Source organism: Vicia villosa, linkage group LG2 (genome assembly GCF_029867415.1).
Source record: "Vicia villosa cultivar HV-30 ecotype Madison, WI linkage group LG2, Vvil1.0, whole genome shotgun sequence".
Lineage (NCBI taxonomy): Eukaryota > Viridiplantae > Streptophyta > Magnoliopsida > Fabales > Fabaceae > Vicia > Vicia villosa.
This window is the reverse complement of record NC_081181.1, coordinates 209,342,368-209,368,843: the sequence shown is the minus strand read 5'-3', so window position 1 is coordinate 209,368,843 and position 26,476 is coordinate 209,342,368. Positions and strand designations below refer to the sequence as shown.

The 26,476-nt window shown below is 33.0% G+C and overlaps 4 protein-coding genes across 4 annotated transcripts; all 4 read right to left on the bottom strand.

The window, feature by feature from the left end:
* Window positions 1-218: 218 nt before the first annotated feature.
* On the bottom strand, window positions 219-1,109 carry LOC131651203 (uncharacterized). The gene has a single exon (XM_058920871.1). The coding sequence runs from the start codon at window positions 1,107-1,109 to the stop codon at window positions 219-221; it is 891 nt and encodes a 296-aa protein (XP_058776854.1).
* A 4,196-nt stretch (window positions 1,110-5,305) lies between these two features.
* LOC131653745 (uncharacterized) lies at window positions 5,306-6,754 on the bottom strand. Its single transcript, XM_058924017.1, has one exon. It carries the CDS (start codon window positions 6,473-6,475, stop codon window positions 5,636-5,638), a length of 840 nt encoding a protein of 279 aa, XP_058780000.1. The 5' UTR covers window positions 6,476-6,754; the 3' UTR covers window positions 5,306-5,635.
* A 2,150-nt stretch (window positions 6,755-8,904) lies between these two features.
* LOC131653744 (lipoyl synthase 1, mitochondrial) lies at window positions 8,905-11,832 on the bottom strand. Its single transcript, XM_058924016.1, has 4 exons — window positions 11,276-11,832; window positions 10,972-11,183; window positions 9,810-10,189; window positions 8,905-9,209 (listed from the first exon to the last, which is right to left on the bottom strand). Exons 1-4 carry the CDS (start codon window positions 11,815-11,817, stop codon window positions 9,105-9,107), a joined length of 1,239 nt encoding a protein of 412 aa, XP_058779999.1. The 5' UTR covers window positions 11,818-11,832; the 3' UTR covers window positions 8,905-9,104.
* Window positions 11,833-22,141: 10,309 nt separating this feature from the next.
* On the bottom strand, window positions 22,142-25,868 carry LOC131653743 (uncharacterized). Its single transcript, XM_058924015.1, has 5 exons — window positions 25,521-25,868; window positions 25,123-25,302; window positions 23,878-24,004; window positions 23,328-23,441; window positions 22,142-22,408 (listed from the first exon to the last, which is right to left on the bottom strand). The coding sequence occupies exons 1-5, from the start codon at window positions 25,797-25,799 to the stop codon at window positions 22,293-22,295; spliced, it is 816 nt and encodes a 271-aa protein (XP_058779998.1). The 5' UTR covers window positions 25,800-25,868; the 3' UTR covers window positions 22,142-22,292.
* Window positions 25,869-26,476: the final 608 nt, after the last annotated feature.

Below are 26,476 nucleotides of genomic sequence, written 5' to 3'. Positions count from 1 at the left end.
TCAGCAAGACACATATCTTCATTACTGGAGCTAGCGTCCATATTCATTCTAAGAACAATAATAATTTTTTTTAACAATAAGTTATAAGCGCACATTAAAAACACAAATTATTTAAATAGTAAATTATGTAAACAAACAAGTAGAAAACACACTTTATTATTATTAGAAAATAAAATTCAAAACATCCATAAAACATAAAAAGAAAATTTCCACAAATTTTATTTCTTGACGCTTCCATCTCCAATAAGGTGATCAATTTTTTCATCTAGATCAGCAAAGAAGTCACCAATATCTAAATGGGTAACATCCATATTACCATAATCTGGATCATCATCTTCGTTAGCAAAGTGAGTCTCGATCTTTTCCTTTTTATTTTTCAGTGATTTTTGATAAAGATCAACAAGGTGTTTTGGAGTACGACAAGTGCGACTCCAATGACCTTTTCCTCCACAACGATAGCAAATATTTTCATTTGTTTTGCTACTCTGACCCTCTTTTTCATTCTTTTCAGCATTTTTCCACTTCGGGTGGAAATATGTGTTTTTATGATTTCCATTGCGACCACGATCCAAACCAAGACCATGAGCATAATTACGACCACGACCACGACCACGTGCGTATGCACGACCGCGACCATGATTTTTCTTATAGTGGTCGTGCCTTGCCACATTCACTTCTGGGAATGGAGTTGTACCAGTGGGACGGGCCTCGTGATTTTTCATCAATAGTTCATTATTTTGCTCAGCCACAAGAAGACAAGATATTAGGTCAGAATATTTAATAAACCCCTTTTCTCGATACTGCTGCTGCAGGAGCACATTGGATGCATGAAAAGTGGAAAATGTTTTTTCTAGCATATCTTCATCAGTTACTTTTTCTCCACATAATAATGACTTAGAAGTTATTCTAAACATTGCAGAATTATAATCACTTACACTTTTAAAATCCTGCAAACGTAAATGCATCCATTCATATCGAGCTTTTGGTAGGATAACCGTTTTTTGATGATCATATCTATCTTTCAAATTTTTCCACAAGACATGTGGGTCAGTTACGGTAAGATACTCATTTTTAAGATCCGCGTGAAGGTGACGACGAAGGAATATCATGGCTTTTGCCTTTTGTTGATCAGATGATTTATTTCCTTCTTTAATAGTGTCACCGTGACCTTCTGCGCTTAAATGAATTTGGGCGTCTAGGGCCCATGTCAAATAGTTCTTTCCCGAAATATCAAGAGCCCCAAAATCCTATTTTGTAAGATTTGACATACTTAGTAGTTCTATCATAAAAAATAAAAGAAATAAAAATATTATAATGAGATAATTATCATAAAGGAAATATTAAATATTAATATTTAAAATAATACTTTTGTAAATTCTAATATTTAGAAATAACACAATAGTAAACTAGATTGTCACATTAGTCTTAAAATTATCTGTTTTTTTTTTATAAAAAAAAAAAATCAATTTAGTGACAAAATACATCTTACATATACAATAAAATAAAATAAATAAATAAAGCATTATGAGTTCTTCATGAACTATACAATGTTATTTCGCTATCCTTCAGGGATGCCTTGCTTTTGTTACAAACAATGATCTAAAAATTATAACCATCCTTCTGGGATGCGTTAAAATTAAAACCATCCTTCTGGGATGCAAAAAGTTATTTCTTCTTTCTCTAATTCAATTCCACCGAATAAACAAAAATAATTCTTTCATGCTTTAAGCCAAATCCACCTTTTAATCCTTTGACACAATTAAATTTATTTGTGCACTATCCATCAAAATTGGAATCATTGTAAAGCCACATGTGTTATCCACAACCTCAACAACATTAACCCATCCAGGCCCGGCCCTGTGCCTGTGCAACATGGGCCACAGCACAGGGCCTCACTTGTTTGGGGGCCTCCAAATGCTTATATCCTCCAAATATTTATATACAAGTTAAATAAAATATATAAGTTTACAAAATATGATAAACAGAAATAAGTGGCATAGCGGTGGGCAAATTATTAGGATTCAGAGGGTAACATATTCTATGCTCTCAAATTATACTTTTTTTAATTAAATCATTTTAATACAAAAAGTAAGTTATTGAGCATGGTAGACATGATTCACACTCATTGCCATACGCACGGTATACAATTGAAATGCAATCAGTATATTAATATTTTAGTTCTTGAATTCTATAAATATTTTATAATAAATATTATATAAATTATGGTTTGTTAATTTTTTAAATTATTTTTTTGATAAAATCTATTATATATTTGAAGATGATGAGTTGTTTAATTTCATTTTATAATAACATATTTAAAAATTAACATTTTTATTATAACATATTTGAAGATTAACATTCTATTTAAAAATTAACATTTTTATAATAACATATTTGAAGATGAGTTGTTTAATTTCATTTTATAAAAATTAACGTTTTTATTATCATTCTTTAAGTTAAGTTATTATAGTTAAATAGATAATAAATTATTAAATTTAACTTAATATAGTATTTATAAGATTTACAACTTTTTTTTATTAGTTTAGCATGTTAATATATCACCTCCTAATAAAATCACTAAGTATTTTTTATAAAAAAAAAAATTATGTTATGTATTAAAAAATCTATATTAGTAGATCAAAATATTAAAATTTATTATATAAATTGTATTCAATTAGTTTCAGGATTGTATTATAATTGCATTTGTTAAAATAATTTTTTAATTTTTATACTAATTACAATTTAAATCATATTTTAATTTATTATAAGCCTATTATTAAAATACAACAGGGCCTCTCAACAGTTTAGGCCGGCCCTGAACCCATCTTACTTAAAGTTGAGTTGCTACCTGAGATTTTTTTTTATATAATATTCTTAAACATACATCAATTCTATGACAAATAAAATTACAATAAAATTACATAATCTTAACCATAAAATTACAATAAAATTGTTGAACAATAAAATTACAAAATTTTAAATGTCCTAATATGATTATATTTACTGAATATCATAAATAAATAAATAAAAACAATGATCTCCTCCAAATCATACCTGAGAGCGTCGTGCTGATAACGTATTATAAAACTAACTAAAACTATATAGAGATCAAAAGATAGGAAGAGAACAGAAGAAGCAACATTGTATTATATTCTTCTCAAGGGTGAACTTTACATTGTAACATGAGTCTTATTTATAGGACCCAAGGAAGGTAAAAAATTAAGTACATTAAAGTGGAATAGGAAGATGAAGAATAAGAAGAGGGATGGACATCCACTAGTATAAATGTTTATAACACATACTACTTTTTCATCTCTTTATTTCATTAGTTAAATATATCCTAGAATAGTAATTTATATCATTTTATTAATTAAAATTTTTTAAAAATATATTGTAAATATTTAAGTTTTCTCAATGAATAAAAATATATTTGATAATCTTATTTTTAAAAATTGTTTTAAAATTATATACAACAACAACTAAGTCTTAATCCACTAAGTGGAGTCGGTTACATAAATCAACTTTTGCCATAATATTTTATCAAGGGTCATGCTTTTTATCCAAATTGTTAATCTCGATATCTTTTTTAATAATTTCTTTTATATTTTTCTGAGATTTTCCTCTACCTCTAGCTATTTGTCTTCTCTCCATCTAATATATTCTCATTACTACAACGTTGCAGGCATTCTCTCTGTTTTAAAGTTATATAATATTATAAATTTATTAGAATGAAAAATGTACGATTTTTTTTATTTTTTCCTTTTCTTAATTTTAAAAATTAAAATCTTTAAAACCTATTTGAATTTTCTAAGTTTTAAAATATTCAATAAAAAATAATTTTTAAAATTAAGCTATCAAATAAATTTTATTATTTTCAAATTTTAAAAACTAAAAAACAGCTTTATAAAACTAAATCTGGTTTAATTGAAATCATCCAATTTATTATAGATTTACAAAAACAATTATTTTATTTTTGAAAACAATTTATTTATATTAATTTATAAACAAAAATAAATGATCATGTTAAACTTACACTTATTTAACTTAATAAACACAAATGAACGGCCTCTTTCATCATTTTTTTATCATTTTTATTTGCTGTTTATTTGTAAATTAATTTGCAAATTGATAAAATAAGATATGCGATGACAGTGTAAAATTATTTTACATTGTCAACCAATTACAATCACAAATCCCGCCACATTAGACTGTAAATTTTAAATTTCTGATATGGCATAACGAATGAATTTATTTCTATTGATTGAGAATGAATTTATTTTTCACTGTCATAACCATTAAACTCTTGTAAATTTAATAATTGAATAAAATAATATTATAATAGTGGTTGAAAGTAATTGTTGTCGACATATTTTTGTTAGAGTTATGATCATAGTGGTCGGACTATAAATCAACTGTGGTTGTTAGATTTGTCTCATGGGTGAGGTTGTGATCGGAATTATATAACGATGATATGCAGTGGTTGAACTGATGGTTATTAGAGTGATGATAGGTGAGGGTCAAAGTGAAAGTATCTTATGGAGAATTATTGGTCACCAATCATAGGTAATATGTTAGTGTCAAAACAAAAACCTATTTTTGTAATTTTAGATTTTCAGTAAATATTATTTTTTAAATAAAAAACAATACAAAGCAATTTAACTCAAATAAGTTTTTTTTTTTAATTTTATTTTCAAAACAAAAAGACTTACCACCACCCTGAACGCAAATAAAAATGCAAATAAATGTTTTTGTAGTGAAAGATTATAGAAAGTTGGATGAAAAAATTTAAATAACAATGTTTATAAAAAAAATTACATAAAAAACAAGGTTTTCAGAAAAATTTACCAAAGTGTCTAGGTTTTGTAGGACCCCCTAGAGTATGCGCCAAACCATTTGGCGCATTAGTATAAATTTTCTTGAATTAGCCAATTCATTTGGCGTATATGTGTTTGTGAAAAGTAAAAAAAAAAATTAAAAAAAAAAAATCCACATTTGCGCCAAACCATATGGCGCATACTCCTAATTTTTGTACTAATGCGCCAATTCATTTGGCGCATACTCCAGGGGGTCTTCAAAACCTAGACACTTTGGTAAATTTTTTGAAAAACTTGTTTTTTTTGTAATTTTTTTTTTAAACCTTGTTATTTAAATTTTTTTTTTCAGAAAGTTGCATTTTAATTCTACAATGTTAGATTGAATAGATTCTCCTTCTTTTGGTATAGGAATAACAAGAGTAGAAATCATATGTCAATTATATTTCTATGAATGAAAAATAATTTAACACAAGTTTTCAAAACATGAAACAAACATAGAAATGTTGCTATCTTAATCTCACATTCATGATAACAACATTACAATCTTTGAAACAAACACACACTTAAACCTAAACAATACAAGATGTACATTATTAGTAATATACACAAGCAATTTCATGAGAAAAAGACACACAGTCAAAACACAAACAAACACTCAAACAATCTCAATTTTGTCCATGTTTGGTTTGACAAAATTTTTGACAAACCTCATTCTAAATCCAAACATAACTTGTAAGACAAAACAAACAAAAAAGTTGTTAATGTGAAAATCGCTTCTACAAAACAATCCCTTGAAAATCGCTTAAACGTGCTTCTGAAATCTACAGAAAAATAAAACACTCCAAAGAAACATGCGGATTCATAATTGACTCCTCCATTAAAACGCCGTCGTCTGTCTCCCCGATGACCTCCTCTCTCTCACACTTACCCGGTGGCGCCAACCGCCGGCCGGCCCTATCTGTCTGCCTGAGCTCACTCCGATAATGACTGTTGCCAGTGCCAACAGTTCTGTGACACGACGGCGACCTCGATCTCCGGCGGACACTTTCGCCGGGATCACGGCGGACTTTTTCAGGAAACTCCCTCCGACGAACCGATCCTGCACTCACTAAAATCTTCTTCTCCGGTAGAATATCGGGTACCCTCGCCGGTGATTTGTGCCGGCGTTTCTCTCTCCCTCCGACTCTGTTCCCTTCAACTGTGTAAGAATGCTTCCTTGATACATCGGAGTGAATTCGATTTCGATTCCGGTTTCGAGTTCCCTCTCTGATTCTTCGCTTGCTTGTAACTTCATCTTCTCTCGATTCCGGCACGGTGGTGGCGGTGGTAGTGGTGGAGAAAGTCTCGCCAACACTGCATGTTTCTGAAAGGAGAGAAACTTCAGAGGGTTCTTCAAATGCTTTGTTCATGATGGGTTCCTTTGTAATCTCCATGTTATGCATTTGGGTCTTTGTTTCTTGTGTCAAAATTGAAACTTTTTGAGGTTTTGAAATGGGTGTTTCTGTTTCAGATAGAACTTCTTTCACAGACTCTTCTTCAACAGTGAGTGGTGGTGATTTTGATACTGGCTGTGGCTGTGGAACTTTTGCTTCTTGCATGGCATGTTCTTGGTTTTTGAGGGTATTTTTGTCATCTTTTGGGGTGCTCATACAGCAACCCATTTGGTGGAAGTTATGATGAGAGTTTAATTTTTTGATGGCAATGGTTTAGTGGTGATTTAAAGAAGGTTGCTTTAGATGTTGCATGGTTAATTGGGAAACTTGGTTTTGAAATTATTGTTGATGAAAAATGGAAAGTGGTAACGGCTATAGAAAGAGAAATAGGACTAAGGTTGTTGGAGTGAGCATGAACCAAGATTATGATGGACCTTTAAATAGCTTTTATTTGATATTGATATTCAAGAAGATGTACAATTGTACAATCTTACGTTTGTGTGTATAATCTAATTAAGTTGATAATATATTAAATTAAGTTTATTTTTTTTATAAAAAAATTTAAGTGAGTTGGATACCTTAACTAATCTTTTGCCTAGAGTAAAGAAAAAAGATTTGATAACATTACAAAATATAAAACTAATCAACAAAAATTAGCGTGATTGATAAAGGTTTTGATTCATATTTTACATGGACGTGAATTTAAATAACACTAGCTCCTCTCTTTTTCTTATTTCCCATTATTGTGGAATATGACTCTCATCACTATCAATTATAAATTTTGTCAATAACTTGTCATACCATTAGATTCTGGCAAGACCCTTAGGCACATGGTCACAACCTTCTTAATAGAGTGACATCTTGTATCTTGTATCTTAGTTGGTGAAACATATTCCTTTGTTTCTTCTTATGTTTCTGCAGGTACTAGAATTGGAACAAGCTCGAGTTCCTCCCATGTTTGCACTGTAATTATCACTAGCACCAAGCCTTCCTGTCTAGGCAATGATGAAAATCAGCATTGGTAGTCGACTAGTAGTAATATGGAGTTTTATTTTATGGAAAATACGATTCATTACTGAGAAGAAGAGAACAACAAAGAGGACTGCTACTCCACTACTGGACAAACTCCCAGCCAAGTTTTTTACCCTATAGATTTTGCTAATTGTGCTAAAACATGGGCACTAGAATTAAATTTCCTAGGAATAAACATAACATCAGCATTAGTAAAAGACTTTAATAAGCTACAGCAATCGTCAGCAACCACATCCAAGCAAACATCTTTAGTAACTGCATTGACACAGTCCACCATCGTGCGTCTGATTGAAAGAGCACTTTACGAAGATTTAGCTTAATGGAGTTTTTAATCAAATAGGAGTATGATATTTCTCTGATGACATGTGAGTCGGCATCCTCCTCTTACTCATTCTCCTAAACTAAGTCTATGTGTGTGGTAACACGATGGGTCACTGCCGCCGCACGTTTAAGACATTTTTCACTGTGATTTTAAAAAGTTGGTATGTGTAACTTCTATTCCGCCGTAATTTTTCAAGTTTACCACACACTAAATATCAACGGCTCTCGTATTTCTAGTGATCATTGTTTAGCTAGTGGTGATTTATTATAGATCACTGAGGCCAGTTTATGAAAGGCTTCTATTGGAATATTAGAACCTACATTAATGTTCATGTTCAGTTTTGGATTTATATTATGATAAAGCTTGCTCATCAGCTCCTTACAAGTCATTATCCGATACTAAGAGGAGAGATTAATATATAATACGTGTTTTTAGTAGAATGAAAGGCAGCCTTGTAATTTTATTGCCGTTGCAATCATTCAGATTCGGATATTTTACAAAAGAAGATGGAAAAGATGAATTCAAAAGAGAATTCTTAAATCTTATGCAAGAAATGGAAAAATAATTCAAAAGGCAGTTCTGATAGTTTATGCAAGAAATGGTAAAAGAAGATTCAAAAGTTAAACATGCTGGGTATGGTTGTTGGCAATGTCTTGCTAAAGAAAGTAACAGTGTAAAGCAAAAGAAAATTAAACAATATGAAAAAGTATGCATACCTTTTGAATTGTCAATTATGAAAAGTTACCCTGATTTTAAATTGCTATGCAAACACCACCCATTTTAAATCGATTAACCTTTCAAAAATACTTTTGAACTGCTCTGCAAACACCACTCATTTTAAATCATGCTTTTATCATATATTATATGCTTGAGTAATGTATCATAGCAAAAAAGAATCATTAGAGTAATCTAACTTTCAAGTGATTCAGCATCTCCATCCCCCACAGGGGTTAAGAGACAGACACTAACCAGCCTGTCAGAAGTCCCAACCCAAAAAGGAATACCTCACAGCTCTACAAGGCTACCATATAATGATTGTAACTGTAACACTAAACATGGCTTTGGGACAAGTTGTCACCATAATAATAGTAGTCCCAATTTCACTTAAGACAGTGTGTAGAGTTAGATTGTCAGCTAACAAATAAACACAGATTCAGTAGCACATGTAAAATAAACACTTCAATCTAACCACTTCAAAAGCAACAGTTTCACATGATTTCTCAAATAATAGCTTTCAATTCAAACTAATTACTTTTCATAGATACAACTATGAGTATAAACTGCATGGACTAAAGAGAGAAAAAGAGCAGAGATTAACCTTAAGGATTTGCATTTTCCAAATGAATTTATGAGCCCGTTTAATACCATTTTAATGATAGATTACACATGGTATGGGCTTCAACAGAATGAAGCAAACATGTACCTCTTATACATAATGCACATGAGTAGAGTGTAAATAACAAAAATGGAAGAAAAATTAATGGATCAACAGGTAATCAGCTTTTAGGAAGATGCAGCCCGATCTGAGTCAATCATGGATTTAATATAGAATTCACCTGCCTTGTATGATGACCTTACCATGGGTCCAGATGCCACATACCGAAATCCCTATCACATGCAAAGTAGAATTAATCAATTTTCATACCCATGATCAAAATATGATGACTGTTGCAAGAAGCTTTTAATATATTAGAGCTTTACCAAAAATTAATGCAATGCATGATGCAACAATTAAAAGGAGAGAAGTGTGTCATGATTACACTTGAATGGTGATGAATGGTGAAGTACTATAATTAAATTTCTCTAGGAAGGACCACCACACCGGGAGTGCTAACTGTAACTAGCAAATACTGTTAATATACTATTGATTAGCAAGGCATATTATTTTACACCCACTGAATATGCGTGATCGATGCCGAAAATGACTTTATTTCCATCAACATTTGAGGAACATATATAAAATTTTAAATGCCAACAAGAAGCTGAAATGTTTTATGTCTTATACTGTGCACCAAATATCTACTACATGACAAATATAACAAAACCATCACGAAAAGAATTTAGTAAATGCTGACTGAAATTACGATTACCAGAACACCAGCAAAGTTATGACAACAATTTTGGATGCTGATAGCAATTATTCCTTTCATGTACAAATAAATTAAGTTCAGATAAGCAGAGTCACAAGAATAAATGCTACAGACATACCATTTCCATGCCAAGAGTCTGATACTTCTCAAAGGCCTCAGGGGTAATATATTCTGATACTGGCATATGGCGCTTTGAGGGTCTCATATACTGACCAAATGTCATCACATCAACACCAGCGGCTCTCACTTTCTCCATCGTCTTCACAATCTGGTCAGGTGTTTCCCCACAACCTAACATTATTGAAGTCTTGGTGAGTGTCCCCGCAGGGGCATACTTCTTGGCCATCATCAGAACATCCATAGACTGCTTAAAATTAGCCCGGTGATCCCTAACAGCACTCTGAAGCTCTTCAACTGTCTCAATATTATGCGCAAAGACATCTAGTCCTGATTTGGAAACCTTCTCTACACATTCAGCATTTCCTCGAAAATCGGGAACTGTTGCAACAAAATCAGTGCAACAATCATCACATTGATAAATTATAGTAAGTTAAGTCTCCTTAATGATATAGTTGCCACCACTCTACTTGACAAAATATGAAGAAAACAAACTAAACTTTCAGATTTATTCCCTATGCCCAAATCCCAATACATATGATTTCTTCTTTAATTCTAATTAAAAGCCATAATAATAAACAGTACCGGTTCAAAAATAAACACCAAAGTATGAGAAACAATGTTATCGATGGCAGATGGCAAACCATGGCGGAGAGCCAAATAACCAAGATATGGCGCCGCCATGCCCATGTATGCCCATGTACCACCGATATCTGCCGTGGCACCGCCACGGCCAATATTTAACAACACTGATGAGAAACTCATCAACAGAAACTGCATTTGGAATTTGCATTTTAGGGTACGACCTCAGAGTAGTCATTCCCAAATAGCGGCACAGAGCAGCCGACCCTAAAAGTGGGATATCTGGATAACGTATAGTGGGATGACGGCATTATTTGATCATTTTTTGGACAAATTACATATAATAACTATAAACATATATTTAATGGAAAATTAAACAAATAACTCAACTCATAAAATATCCATAAATCAAAGCACACGTGACTCTTGAAGTGCATTAACGACTATGCTCATTTATTTTAATATGATCTACCTACCTAGCAAAATCAGGCTTAATCATTGTTTACTATTTGATAAAACAAGTTTACACAAATAACCACATTAGTCTATTTTCAGGAAACACAAATATTCAAAATGTATACCTAATGCTTCTATCAGTGTGCTAGGTTTCAGTGCCTTGAGCTTCTGCACAGTTTCAGTAAAATGACCACTCCCTTGATCAGGTAAATCATCACGGTCAACACTAGTTATAACCACATAATCCAAACCCCACGAAGCAATTGCCTCAGCCACATTGGTGGGCTCATCAGGGTCAGGTGGTGGAGGAGTCCTTGATGTCTTAACATTGCAAAATCTGAAAAACAACACAAAACCCATCACATTCAACTGTTCAAGTAAATAAATATTCCACAAACTTGAATCGAAAAAAGATGATTGGTGCATAACCTGCAACCTCGAGTACAAGTATCTCCGAGAATCATGATAGTAGCGGTGGCAGTTCCAGTTTCACCACCTGACCAACACTCTCCCAAATTAGGGCACTTTGCCTCCTCACAGACCGTATGAAGCTTCAATTCACGGAGCTTTTTCTTAATCTGCACGTACTTCTCACCGCCCGGAATTGATTCCTTCATCCATTTCGGTTTCGGAAGAGGTTTCTTCTTTGTACCAACCTCGACGGAGTAGGCGTTGTCTGATTTCAAGGAAATGAAGTCCGATAGAGATGGCGACTCCGTCGCCAGACGAGCCCGCAGCGCTGCCAGATTCTGCTGTAATTCAGACGGGGCTGAGGTTGTTGTTGTGGTGGTGGAAGATGAAGAGAAACGTTTCGCGGTGCATTTGAGATTTCCGGCGACGGTTCTAAACCGCGAATACATCATCTCTGTTGTTTCGTGACAATCACAGATCGCGTGGGAAGATAGATCGAGAGAGAGAAAAGACGCACGCCAACACCAACCAAGCCCATTCACCAATATGGGCCTATACATGGTGTTTATTGCCACCCTTCAGATTTTAATTGGCACCCTCATTTTTCATTATTTCAAAAATTTCCATGAACAAATTTAGGGACGATAAGAACAAAATTTCTGGTAGTTTTACGAAATTTTTGGTAACATATCAAAATTTCAGTAGTTCATTTATAAAATTTCAGTATAGTTTTTTGAAAAAAAAAAAAATTTATACAACTGGAAATTTCAAAATATAATGCAATTTCTTGTGATTTACTGGAAATTTGAAATTTATGGTAGCGTAAATTTTTGTTTCTTTTCAAATAATGCACTACCAGATTTTTTGAAAATTCCGATAAATTTTTTTAAAAATTGATATTTCCTTGAAATTTCCGGTAAACGCGAAAAACAAATTTCAAAAAACAAATTTCTAGGGGCATAAGAGTAATAACACCATCATTGGGGGGGTGTCAAGTATGTGTATGGGGATGGCAGGTTAAATTCTCTGTTTATTTTAGAGATTTTCGTTGAGAATTTCTTAATGCACCCCAAGCACTGTGCAAAAATACATTTATGCCCTCAAATTCAGAGATATATTTATGGATGCATTGAAATTCTACACATTGTTGAACAAGATCCTAAATCAGTGAAAATAATTTACCGGATATACATCTACATAAGTATGTCGAAGATTCATCTTCGGGTGCACCCAACTTTAGTATAGATATTGCCTCGGACCAAATCTCACGCAAAATTGTTTTGGAGATGAATCTCCAACATACTTACGTAGATGCATCTCCGAACGTTATTCGTTCAATTACGTGTCAGCGTCTCTTCCCCTTCCTCACTTACTCATACTCTTTCAAAACTCATTTCTTCAAAACACTGCCCAACCCCCATTAACCGAAACTTCATCAATCTTCATCAAACAACTCCAAACTTCATCAAACATTAGTATTTAAACATCATTGAGCATCAAGAAACCACTTGAAGAGAGAAATTGTAAGTTTTTTTGAAGTTTTTTTAGTTTACTTAAAATTGTGTAGAATTTGAAAGTTTATTTTGAAGTCTTTCGAGGCGTTTGATGATGATATAGCGAAGGCTGATGGTGATGTTGAGCAGATATCGCAACATGGAGTGTATGCTATGAGAGCATACCTGTTGTATTTGGTTGGAACTGCCATTTTTGTGGACACGAGTGCCACTTATGTGGATGTTGTAACGCCCCGAATTTAATTAATTGGTTAATTAAATTAATTGGTTAATTAAATTAATTAAGGATTCAATTGATGGAAATTGTTGAAGTTGAGAATTTATCGGAATTAATTTAAGGGACGTAAGTGAATTATTATATCGTTTGAGCGGTCGAATGGAAAGTCGGATTAAATTAGTCGGTTTAATCGGAGAAGTAATATTAGGAATAATCTTATTTTATTGGAGTGTTTATTTAATTAAGTTGAATTGGTTAGTGTTAGTAAAATGGAGGTGTGAATGTAGGCCCACTAAGAGGAATAGTGTTAATTGGTTATAGTTGATAAAAAGAGAAATTTTAAGTATCAGTAGTTATTTTGGAATAGCTGCTACAGAAACAAGGGTTTTGGGGAGCTTTTAGAGAATACGTGGAACTGCAGAAGAGAAAGAGGAATAAGGAGCAATTGCCGTGAACACGAAATTTGGAAGAATTAGGCGGAGGCCGGAAGCTCGGAATTCGATTGGAGAGTATATAGTGGTTTCGAATTCAAAGTAAGGGTGGGTTCGATCTCTATAACCGGGATTATGATAAATTGTATGTGGGGTTTAGGTCGTAAATTTTATCTCTGTGCGTATGTTTTGATGATTGGTTGGTATGTGATGTTTTCCTAAAATAAATTGCATGATGTACTGATGTTGTGTTGAATATTGATTGACTGCATTGGTCTGTGATTTATTGAAAGTATTTGTTCCGAATTAGTTGAATCGGTGAATACTGTGATGAATACATCATGTGTTTTGGAATTGCTGGGACGATTCTGGTTTTGGGTTTAATTAAGCTGGGAAAGATACAGAAGCATGGAGGAGGAGGAAGAAAAGAGAATGTGTGTGTAAGGGGCGGGTGCCCCACGTGGGTGTGTGTAAGGGGCGGGCGCCCTTGTGTGGGTGAGGGAGGGACGGACGTCCCTTATATGTGGGGACGGGGGCCATAGTGTTTTTCTCTCTTTTTCGTTCTAGAGTGATTAAGTGTCTCATATAGTATAACTCCATCAGTATGTATCCTAATTAATTCAAGTAAGACTAATTTATGTACAATAGAATGAAAATAGTTTGGATTTGACAAAGTAGGATGGTTATAGAAGGTTATAGTAGGAGATTATATCACAGTAATATCAGTAGAAAAATAGCAACCAATAGCAGAGTTGTAGCAGAGTGAAATAAATTCAATATAGCAGTGTTTTGAGTATATCAGTGTAGCAGTTAATTTAAAATGATAGAGTAGAGATACTATCAGTGGCATAATTTGTGTATTAGTAGTGTAGTATAATTGTGGTACAGAGACAACATTAGTACCCGGAAAATATCTTAGTCCATTTTAATAACAGAAACAATAATAGCAGTCAAAGTGATTTTTCCATTGTTGTAAATTGTTGTAATGTTTTGACATTGTTGTGAATTGTTGTGATGTTTTGACATTGATGATCGTTGCTGTCGTGGATTTGTAGCCGTGTCGTGTTGACATGAAGTGGTAGGCCAATGACCAGTGACGTTGTGGTGTTATTATTCTGTTAACCTTGTGATGTGTAGAAAATTTAGTGACGATGTGTTACCTCTAATTATTGGTAACAATGGTGATATAGGCTTATGCCTTCGTGATGAATCATTAATGTTGTGATATGATGTCGCATGTGTCGAGTCACATGCATTGCATATTTTTGTGACAGCCTGAATTGGTAAATTGTGACGAAGGCTTATGCCATGTTGATGCCTCTATTTATTGGCAACTGGCGACGGGGGCTGAAGCCCTGGATACCACATGCATGTGCATTGTTAGTGTCACATTTTGTTTTGCATGAATGTAATTTAATTGTGAAGTGTTTTGACTTGATTCTATGAATGTACGCGAGGTAGTGTGACTTGAATTATGATGTGAACTACTTGCTGGATATTATGATGTGAATTGCGATGTTAATGTCGTGAAGCGGTGATTTTATGATACTCGAACTCAAATGCATATTGTTTATCATACTCCTGTTTATATGGTTCGATATCTCACTCCTTCTGTTTGAATGATACCCCTATGTTGGTAACGTGCAGGTTAAGAAGATTAGCGTGTCTGTGGGATAGCTTGGAAGATGTTAATCTTCCGTTGCTTTTGTTGGGTCTGGTCTTGCTCTGATATGTAACACTCGGGAAGGGATGAACGTTTAGTTGTTGTGTTTTGATGTAAACCTTATTTTGATGACATGAACATGAATAATTTCCGCTGTGTATGAAAATGTGAAGTTTAATATTTATGAAGTATACTTTGGTTTATCTGAATATCAGTGTTATGTATCTGTTTTATTAAAATGAGATGTTATTTTGCAATGTATGATTTAATGTGACGTGTGACATCCTAATTTCATATTTCTAAATTGGAAAAAGAATTACTCTGATTTTCTTAATATTCTACGGAGTAAATTGGGGTGTTACAGATGTCATGTACCTACGGTACTTTGAGGACTTTGAGGAGACCCATGAATACAACTGGAGGGCGTTTGTTTGTTTTACTTGTACTCTAAATTATTTGAAGATTGTATATGGAACACGAAGAAAATGACAGGTAGTATTACACTTTTAATGGTAACATTTCTTGGTCTTTTATTGCTTGTGTGTCATTTTGTTAATTATTACAACACCGTTTCTAAATGATGATTCTTTTTTTTCAATCCTGGATCCTACACCACTTCCCACGCATCTCCGGTTGGTCACTTGAGCAAACATATACAGAGGATAAGTTGCATGCTTCGGCATTTGCCCCGCTCAGAGGGAACCAGGCGATAAAGTCGTTCAAGGTGTATATTGATCGCTTGGTCTTTGAGGATATACACTATCATACATACGTCAATCATTGTGAGACGATTCCCTTTGATGACATTGTCTTATACTCGGGATGGTTGGCTTGCGGGTCGCATCTGACAGCTCCTCATTCACTTGAGCGTGTCATGCGGCAGTTCGGCTACATGTCATACATTCATAGAGATCCTTCTGTGTCTACTCCTCCCACTGTGAAACTTAGAGATATGGATTCCATGTTTGATGATTATGTATATTATGTGGTACTAGATGAGGAACGAAGTACCATAGCACCGAACTAATTGAGCTACATAGACGGTTACATCTGGTGGTTCTTCCGGGTATCACATCCTTATATGGTTCAAGATAGTTTAGAAGACCCGCCAGGGCCAATTCATAAGGAGATGCTAGAGGATGATCAGGCTAGGGTAGATCATGCTCATGATGTCTTGCCTAGGTGTCGTCATATCATGGAGATTGGGAAGACGGGTATTGATGGAGGACTCTTTCTGGATGGCTCTAAGGCGAGGGGTGTTATAGATACCATGTTGCCAGAGGCTCTGCAAGCTCTATAGTACAGGAGGCAACGCATGAACGTGGGGAGACGAGAACGAGGCCGACTCATAGTCCATCATACGCAGTTGATTATTGTATTTGTACTCTTGATAAATTTAGATTGTATTTTGCTTATTGGATTTTGCTTATCGACTTTAGTGTAACTTTTGGATTTGATTTTGTGTAATCTTGGGTTATAAATTTATATATGTCGTTTTATTTAGGGGTGTTCATTGGTTCAGGTAAATTCAAAGTTCAAACCAAACTAGAATATGAATCAAACCATAGTGTTTGGGTTGGACATTTTTTCAGTTCGGGCAAGAACCGAATCAAACCAATGAAATCCAATGTCAATTAGTTCGGGCATCGGATTTTCAATTTTTTACCTGCAAATCAACCATAATTAATTATCACGAAAATTACTACCAAACATTCAACCTCAACAAGAAAAAAGTGAAATCTCGTATATGGACAAATTATGTTATTTTAATTTATTATTAGAAAATTGTTTGTCTATTGTTGTAATTGAGCATAGAGCTATGAAACACATTCATTATCATACTAATTAAAGTAACTAATTATATATTCAAAATCCTTTATGTAAGATATTTTTGAATCTAATACGGAAAAATTGCTAGTATAATATTTACAATTGAACACTATTAATACTATATTTTTTTATATTATTACGAAAAATTAATTTCCGTAAATAAATTATATTTTTTAAAATATTTTTTTATTTTTTTATCTACTCGATCAATCCAATCCAAATCAACTCGTTGTTTCTCGGTTCAATTCAGTTTTGACTTTATTGCAAAAAAATTCAAATCCAATGCAAACCAATCCATATAATTTTAATCGATCTGGGTATCGAATTCTCTAAAAATCGAACCAAACTGGCCCGTGAATACCCTTAGTTTTATTCATATCATTATTATAGTCAAATATTAGAATATGTTCACATTGTTTTATGAGAATCATTCACAAATTAATATGTGTTACTGTCTACATAAATTTTGGAGATTCATCTCCGACCACGTTACGGATCTGTATCTCCGGAACAATATGACGTTAAACAAAAAAAAGATGTGTCCAAAGATATATCTCTGAAAAATGAGGGGCTTTTTGAGAATTGCATAGGGTGTTTTTTTAGGTATATAAGATTCTTTAAGAAATTCTCATTTCTTTTCACATTCTTATGCCTTCTTATAAATCCTTGGTGAAAATTTAAAAATATTCTTAGAGTTCAGAGATGCATCTTCAGACGCTTTCTTTTCACACAAAATTAAAAGTAAACGAGTGAACCACCCCTATTATACATTATTTTAGTCTATAGTTGCATCTCCGAACTTGTATCTCGTATACTTCGGAGATACATATCTGAAAATAGCTCTAATACTTCTAAACAGAAACAAAAATAGTATAAGCAAGATCTAGAAACCACAAAAACCATTAAATTAAAACACTCAACATTGCATAAATACATTAATATAAATTTAATATATCATTATAAACATGTAGTTTAGGACATTTCAATATTTTGATAATATCTTCGACGGATCTTGCAATCTTCGCATTCACTTCAATCGAACGTTTTTGTTGCATAACAGCGTAAAGTACTCCACGTAACCTCTAAATCTTCACCAGTCTTCAGCTCCAAGTTGGTGAACTGTATTTTCCCTTAGCTGTCAAACGAGGGTGAACGATACTCGAGATTGACAATTCTTTAATTTTCTAAATATCGCAAGAAAGTATTCAGTTTGTATATCAAAGCAGAGAGATATGTGCCCTCGTTGACCCTAAATTAAAGTGGCGGCTTCTCACCATTAAAATAAACAAATGTATGGTGAGGATATGTATTCATTTTCTGATTGTGGTGTGTTTTGTAGAAAAAATGGGACGAGAGATACCCTATTTATATAAGTCTTGGATCACTTAGGACCTTAAAAACTTTAGCATGACATCAGGGTACTTTTTGGAGATGCATATCCGAAATAAACTCTATTATTTTATGCGGAAAAATGTGTTTAAGGATATGCACATTCGAAAAGTGTCTTGTTGTGTTTTTTTACTTACATGGAGTTTATTTAGATGTGCATATCCAGAATCAATCCCGAACTTGTAAACATAAACAAGAGTTGTAAATCATAAAATTTGTAAACATAAACAGTCGATATTTACGCCATCATTGTTGAATATGTATTACTTATGTATTAAATCGTATCAAGATTACATTGTTGACGATAATGCATTAAAATAAGTGTATCGATTACAATCTAAAATGCATCAAAAGATGCATCACTGCATAAATTTACGACTGATTACTCCTTCATCTTTTTCTTATTTGATTCTCTTTCAAGCTCGCTCAATTTGGTGAACTCTTCCATCCTTGCCACAAATTGATCCGACCAAGTTTCTACCTCTTTTGTAGAATGTGTCGTCCACTCCAACGATGTACTTGGTATAGGACACACCGATGTCAAATAAACATCAACAAAATATAGCGATTTTGAAAGCCACACAATACACATGATGCGTCAGGAAGGATCTTGAGGTGGGTCACTCCGAAGTAGAAAAATGTCTCCGAAAAATCATATCTTGTCAGATCGGTACACACCTTATTATATGCACCTGTTATAAGATGGTCCATTTCAAGAAAGCACATCCATTTTGAAAATTGTGCAGGACCGCTAGCACTAGAAGTAAGAGCATCGTGAATTGCATCAAAATGTTCTTTTTTCCGTACAAAGATGTGTAAAAATCTCTATGCGCCGTCAACTCTTTCAAAAGTTGTTGGCAGGCAAAAAAGTGATTCTCCTCTCCTCTACCGAGCAAGCTGGATATTGTCCGATAACCGTAATTACCATCCTCGTTAACATTTATAATTCGCTCAATATATTTGTGTATAAAAGCGTCATTTCTTCAATGAAGATATTTTTCGGCATCGGCGGTGAAGAATGTGGTTTGCTAATGCGAGCACCTTATAAACACTTTTTTAAAATTTTGGAGTTGGAGAATTCGAGAAATTTGAATCAATATGTCAAAGTATAAAGGAAACCGCTTTGTTTAATTGTCATCTTATGTTAGTTTGACTTTTTGTTGGGGCACCATTTGTTTTAACCAATTCTAAAGGAGGTTTCAAATTTGTAGTTTCTGAATAGATAGTCTTCTGAATGATGTATGATATAGCCAAATTTTATAATTCAAACATATCTTTTATTTATATTTGGTGTAATTCTCAAATTTGAATTTATTGTGTTTTAGTTAATTCTCAAATTTCATTGTATTTATAATGAGTCAACATTTTTTTTATTAGATACAATGAAAAATTCTCTTCATCCTATGCTCAAAAAGAAAAAATTATCTTGTACTTTTGATCTTTACAACATTCATAAAATGTCAACTTTACTCTTATTTACCGGATTACTTAAAAAAAATAATTGGAGGTTAATTTTTTTCCTTTTTGAATTATTTACCAGATTGCTTAAAAAAACAATTGGAAATTTATTTGCGTGAATAAATATAAGTTTTCGGGAGAAAGTTATACACCAAACTAAATTAAAAAATAATTCTGAAAAATTACTTAAAAAAACAATTGGAGGTTAATCTTTTTCCTTTTTGAATTATTTACCAGATTGCTTAAAAAAACAATTGGAAATTTATTTGCGTGAATAAATATAAGTTTTCGGAAGAAAGTTATACATCAAACTAAATTAAAAAATAATTCTGAAAAATTTATTGTGGCTTGATCATGGATAAGTCTATGTTTTTTAGGTAAATTATAATAAGAAAATATTTTTGGAAAATATTACTTTGGCTTAACCTTGACTAAAATTGATAACTTGTAACCAATCGTTAATTGGTCTAATGGTGATTGACCTTAAATTTTATAGGAAGAATCACGGTTCGATATTGAATTGGTTTGATTTTAAACACCCAAAATGATAGTTTAAAGATCGATATTGAATTGGTTTGAATTTAAACACCCAAAATGATAGTTTAAAGAATTTTATTGTCTCTGTCCTAAAGCAAATATTACTAGTATCATGTTTCAACAAATTATTTACTCCAAATTAAGTATTGTTTTTACTTTCAATTTCAATTAATATTACCTACATCATTCTCAATTTACTATTTTCTCATTTAACATTAAATATAGTAATGCAACATTAGCATTGCATTCGATAGAGGTTTTCAAATTATATATATATATATATATATATATATATATATATATATATATATATATATATATATATATATATATATATATATATATATATATATATATATAATTTGACATTGGAGTGAACTTTTCCAATTTTGGGAATTTCTTTTCTTACCCTTATGCTTTCTCAAATTTTAGATAAAAAATTTAAAATGTTCTTAGAATTTGAAGGTGCATATCCTTATGCGTCTATTTTTCATAAAATTAAACGTAAATAAGTGAGTCACCCTTATACTTAATTTTGATATTTGTAAGTGTCCTGATGTTTTTTTTCTAGAATTCCAAAATATATTTTCAGACGCATCCATTTTTCACAAAATTGAACGCAAATGAGTGAGTCACTATGTTATATCTAATTTCGGATATACATATTTGTAAGGGCCATGTTGTGTTTTTTTTCTAATTTAGTATTGAGTGTATCCGAATTAGGGATGTAAATGGATATCTATGGGGACGAATAATATGATAATTGTGTATGTCCCGTTGGATAAATATGATATTCATATCCTCTCCATATCCGTGCGGATATCAATTAAACAGATAATCCCCGGATATTAAGGTATCCACGGATATTTACAAATCTCCATGGATAATACTATTTTTTTAAAAATTATGGTTTGAAAAAAAAAATTTTAAGACACAAATCTCTCTTATTTTAAAAACAAAATTTTATTAAATTAACTTCCTTCATTTTTACCAAAGCATAATATCTCATGCATTTCATTTTTAACAAAAAAAATGACATTGTGATTGTGAGTTATGGTAGAAGAGCGAATGACGATTGTGATTGTGAGTTATGGTAGAAGAGCGGATGACGGAGAAGTAGAAAGGATGACACTAGTTAAAAGAAAAAAGAGCGATACTGGTTGGTTGTTAAAAGAAAAAAGAGCGATACTGGTTGGTTGTTAAAAGAAAAAAGAGTGATACTGGTTGGTTGGACAGTGAAATTGTTGAAGTGGGATATGAAGTATAGGAAAAACTTAAATATGAAATGTCCAAAAATTTCTAAGATAATTTCAAATTTTCAGAGGTGTGGACCACACCATAAGGGAGAGAAAAGAAATTGCCAAAAACAATTTGCCTCGAAGAAAGGGGGCTAACCCCCGACAAAAAAAAGAACAAAACAACTAGGAACCTCTAGAAAAAGGCGTCTATCAACTCAACTTTAAAAATAAAAAAGTGGGAACTTCAAATAATTTAGTCTATCAACTCAACTTTAAAAATAAAAAAGTGGGAACTTCAAATAGTTTAATCGACAATGTTATCTTCAATTCTCCAATTCGTCCTTTCCCAAAAGATGAACAATTTAGTTGTAAATTCCCTCACAGATATAACTTAAATAAAAGCTTTTTTCTGATTTTCACCACCAATATTCGGTTCATTGGACCGCTTAATCTGGTTTTGAGGTCAGTTCTAGCATCAAGTAGTTTCAACTCCCTCCCGATCGCAGTTGGCAGTTGCTAAGACGTAAGAATCACACAAATGGTCCAACTTGAGATTTTTCCCAAAAAACTATTTAAGACTTATTTGTTATCAATCTTCTTCACGCGGTGAATCAATCAACCAATGCCCTTTGAAGGAAATAAAACTGTAGTATAATTTTGTTCTCATACAATATACATGAACATATGAATTTTCCTAGTAACTTGCATGAACAACGAAGTCTCAAAACCAATGCTGCCATGACTTTGCTCAACTAAACTTACTGGTTGAATGAGACAGAATAGGAACCAGTGTTTGGATCTTGGACTGCTTTAAAGTTGTCTACGCTCATCCCAAAGCGGCCCAAGAGAGAGTTGCCCATATCTTTCAGTTTTGCTGCATCAATAAATACTTTTGTCTAAGGAAATGATGCTAGTGAAACGAAGCCAAAATTAAATGCACATACAATACAGTGTTGCAAACTACTCACAGTTTAAGATAAAACTTCTTTTATAAAAATAATAATACATCTACCGAATTGCCAGAAAATAATGAGCTACAATAAGCTTTAATAATTATGCAGTGGTTAAGCACCCCAAGTGCAGTTTAGATGAATCTTAGCCAACTAATTTGTTCTGCCTGGATATCCATGCGGGTATACCGTATACGGCATTAATCAACACTTTTCTAAGAGAAGACAATCTTTTATGTTAGGCCTTCAAGACTCCCTAAATAATGTATAAACCAGCTATTGCCTATTATCTTTATGTTTGGGTTCATTTCAAACTTGCAAAAATGGATCAGTTTACGTTTTCTAATTTGGGACTTAATGTTGGGGGCTATGAAGTTTAGACCCAAGTACCCAACATCATAGTAAGCTTAATTTGATTTTGATTCCCAAGAGTCATAAACTCCTATGATTATATTTGTTAGCTACAGAGTTCAACGATCACAGTGTAGCCTAGGGATAGTGTAGTGTAGATGTAGACAGCACATCACACCTACGATGAGCTGAAATTCAACACTATTCGAAGAATGGAGATGAAAACATATCAATTTATAAATCAATTGTCATAGAGGCTGTAATACCATGTCAAGAACATCTATCTGAAGCTTGAATTGTTTGATGAAAACATGGGAATGAGTTGAAATTATCTCTCTTGAAATTATACAGTGTGGTGTCAAAAAAAACTAGCATTTAACAATGAAGAAAACAGGAAACGCAATAAAAGCATGGTCACACATCACCATACAAAAAAATATAAGTAAAACTCATATATAAATATCTGAAAAACAATAAGAGAAAAAGACTCACCAATCATTTCTTCTTTCATCTTTTCCCGTTTTACTGCAGCAAGGGGCTCTAGCCGGCGAATGGCTTTCCCAGCTAGATCATTTGAGGGATCAATTTCTAAGATCTTTTTCATATCTGTCAATTAGTGAAAGAAAAAACTTAGTCAAGTGAAAAGAGCTGATTATGATTCTCATGAAAAAGGAAGAAAACTTGTAAGAATCCAAATACTATTAGTATGCAAAAAAAAGTCATCTATCTTAGAAGAAAAAATAAAAGGGTGGTCACAATAACCATTCGGATGTTAGCAATTTATATTACAGTCACCTTACACCCTTCTTATTTAAGAAACTACAACCTCCTTGCTTAGTAATTCGCAAAAGGAAATGGGAGCACCCCTTAAACAAAGTAGGTATAACTCCTCAAATAAAGAAGGGTGTTAAGTAGCAGAGCAGTATATAAATTAAGGATTGCACATATCATTCCCAAAGACAGCCTGTGTTAAGTTTAAGAGGTGAAAACCCAAGAGGACATTAGTATAATTACACTGCCCTATTATAAAATTTGAACTCACCCGCGATAGCCTCTTCAAAATGCTCAAGTTTTTCATGGGCCTCTCCTCTTCTTACCAAAGCTTTGACATAGGTAGGATTCAATTCTAATGCTTTGGTGCATTCTTTAACAGTGTTGTCATATTTCCCCTGAGATATGTGTCATAGAAAATGAGAAACAACTCAGTCAATCACAAACAAAAAACACTATAGTGATGTAGACTCTGTAGCGCAACTTTATTAAAATGTAAACATGTATATTACTAAAAAAAAGAAACAAAGGCAAGAATGAAGAACAGGGTATCATACTTTCATTCTTTTTCTCTTTTGCTTCAACAGGCCTAATATTGATTGAAACAAATTGGGATCCAGACTTTGCTAAGATTTATAGCATTAGTGAACTACTAAGTAATAACTATGTACATACCCGAGCTAATTCATAGTAAATTTATAATCCTCAAATTTGAAGTCTACAACAAACTTGGTTGATACTCAAGCATAAATATAGTAACATTTTAAAACATGTTAAATTGCTTATGGTTGGGTGATAATGGTTATATCTCTAAAAGTGTCCCCTTTCCCTGAAATTAAACTTATTATCAGAGACAACACTCTGAAGTCTACACTTCCTTTTTCTGTCCTACTGCAGCTTATGACTGTTTCTATTAATTAATCTCTGGTATGGAAGTAACTCTGGAGCATTCTTTACATTTTCACAGTCCCGGTTTAATCTCAACTTGATGGTTTCGAGTATATCTTATAATCCCCGTCGTAACTTGATAGTTTCCCGTGGTTATACAATGACAGCATGCAGTTTAACAGACATCTGATCATAATTCATAATCTTGTCACATAATATTATTTACTTGAACCTATTTAGAAGTAAACGGTGAAATATGATCAGACATTTATGCAAAACTTATTTATCATGCCAATATTTGGTTATTAAACTCAACTTTAATTAAATATAACTTACATTAACCAAAATGTTATTTTTAATTAAACAAATAATAGCTCTTTTTTTATTCTTCCACATTAGTTCGTAAGAATAACCTTAAAGAGCTGAAAGCAAAACCAACTTTGGACATATTCTTATGGCCTAAAATAAATTCAAACATAGAAAGATCAAGAACGAACATAGATCACTAGGCAGAGGCTGTTGAGCAAACACAAATTGAGATTAATAGCTCATCTTGTTGACAAGTATGAAAGCCGAAAGGCACTATACACAAATAATATGCGGGCAAGAGCTATTCAGGATGCCATACCATTTTCAGAAAGCACACACCACGGTTAGCATGGCATATCGATCGTATTTCTACCGATGAAGGCATGTCCGGCGCAACTTGTAAAGCTAGTTCATATTGTGTTAATGCCTCCTCATACTTAGCATCTACAAAAAGTTTGTTCCCTTCTACCTTTGCTTCATTTGCTTGAATCAATGCTTTCTATTACATAAAACATACCAATCAAAAACTATATTTCATCCTAATGAAGCATTTCTTTAAGAAATCAATCAACATTAGAAAACTGCAAACCAATTGTTTTCACAGATTTCTAGAGGAACGAATTGTAATCAAATGATTAAAACTGTAGAAATACTGAGATGGCATTTTCAGATGGACGAGAAAAAGTAAACTACTAACAAAACCCTAGATTCCGCAACCTGTTTCAGTTCCTCCTCGTTGATCGAAGCATCGTCAGAGGAAATGATTCTCTGAGGATCACCCTGCTCCTTCTCCTGCTCTTGCTCAGTATGTTGGTTTTGTGTCTGAAGATGTTCCCGTTCTTCGTGTTTGATTGCACCGCCGTCATTGGCATCGACGTCGCTGCCGAGATCGGTGTCACTGGCGGTTTCAAAGCCGTCGGAAGGGTCGTTACTTGTGCCGGCGATGGAGGGATTAGGGTTTCGATCATCAGTCTCCTGATGCTCGATTACTACCATCTTCTCGAAGGTTTGGAATTGGATTAGCAGCAATCAGGAAAAGTGATTCTGTGTGACAAGAAAATTGTGTTTTCCTTATGCTATTATTTCTAGAAATAATTAATTATTAAAATGATTAGTTTAATCTAATTAAATACTTTTATTAAAAAGTAAAGCTATATTTTTTTTCTTTTTTCTTTAATGAAATCCACTGTATTATATTAGAAAATGAAGATTTGTCCTTTTTAAACTTGGTTACACCATTCGATTCATTGTACAAATAAAATTGATTTTTTCTTTTGATGATTTGGATGGCTAGATTGTGAGCTCTAATGTTATTTACTCTATTAACAAATTGGACTGACCTGTTTCTTATATTCGAATTTTGTTAATGGTTGAAGCAATCCAATTAATATGTGTTCGCTCTCTTATTATGTTGCTTTATTCACCTTTCTTCTTGTCGGAGTCTCTTGTGTGCAATTGTTGTGAAACCATAACCCTAGCTTGTTTATTCTTCGTTCATTTTGCATAGTAATTATTTTGAGAAATTTGGTTCTTCATAACCTGGATCCTTTGACGTCTTCTCTAAGTACTTTTGGTTTCCTCCATAGGCTTTTCATTATGATTCTTAAGCATCTATGTGGTTATTTTCTCTATCGTGTCTCACTTTATCCAACATTATTTGACAATTAGTTAGG

What these genes read in the sequence shown, in the direction of transcription:
- LOC131651203 (XM_058920871.1), bottom strand. Translation starts at nt 1,109, where the DNA reads ATGATATTCCTTCGTCGTCACCTTCACGCGGATCTTAAAAATGAGTAT.
- LOC131653745 (XM_058924017.1), bottom strand. Translation starts at nt 6,475, where the DNA reads ATGGGTTGCTGTATGAGCACCCCAAAAGATGACAAAAATACCCTCAAA.
- LOC131653744 (XM_058924016.1), bottom strand. Translation starts at nt 11,817, where the DNA reads ATGTATAGGCCCATATTGGTGAATGGGCTTGGTTGGTGTTGGCGTGCG. An exon ending in ACTTGTACTCGAGGTTGCAG is followed by an intron (nt 11,184 to 11,275) that starts GTTATGCACCAA and finishes GTTGTTTTTCAG; the next exon opens with ATTTTGCAATGTTAAGACAT. An exon ending in AGACTCTTGGCATGGAAATG is followed by an intron (nt 9,210 to 9,809) that starts GTATGTCTGTAG and finishes TGCATGTGATAG; the next exon opens with GGATTTCGGTATGTGGCATC.
- LOC131653743 (XM_058924015.1), bottom strand. Translation starts at nt 25,799, where the DNA reads ATGGTAGTAATCGAGCATCAGGAGACTGATGATCGAAACCCTAATCCC. An exon ending in ACGAGGAGGAACTGAAACAG is followed by an intron (nt 25,303 to 25,520) that starts GTTGCGGAATCT and finishes TTTATGTAATAG; the next exon opens with AAAGCATTGATTCAAGCAAA. An exon ending in TTTTGAAGAGGCTATCGCGG is followed by an intron (nt 23,442 to 23,877) that starts GTGAGTTCAAAT and finishes ACTAATTGACAG; the next exon opens with ATATGAAAAAGATCTTAGAA.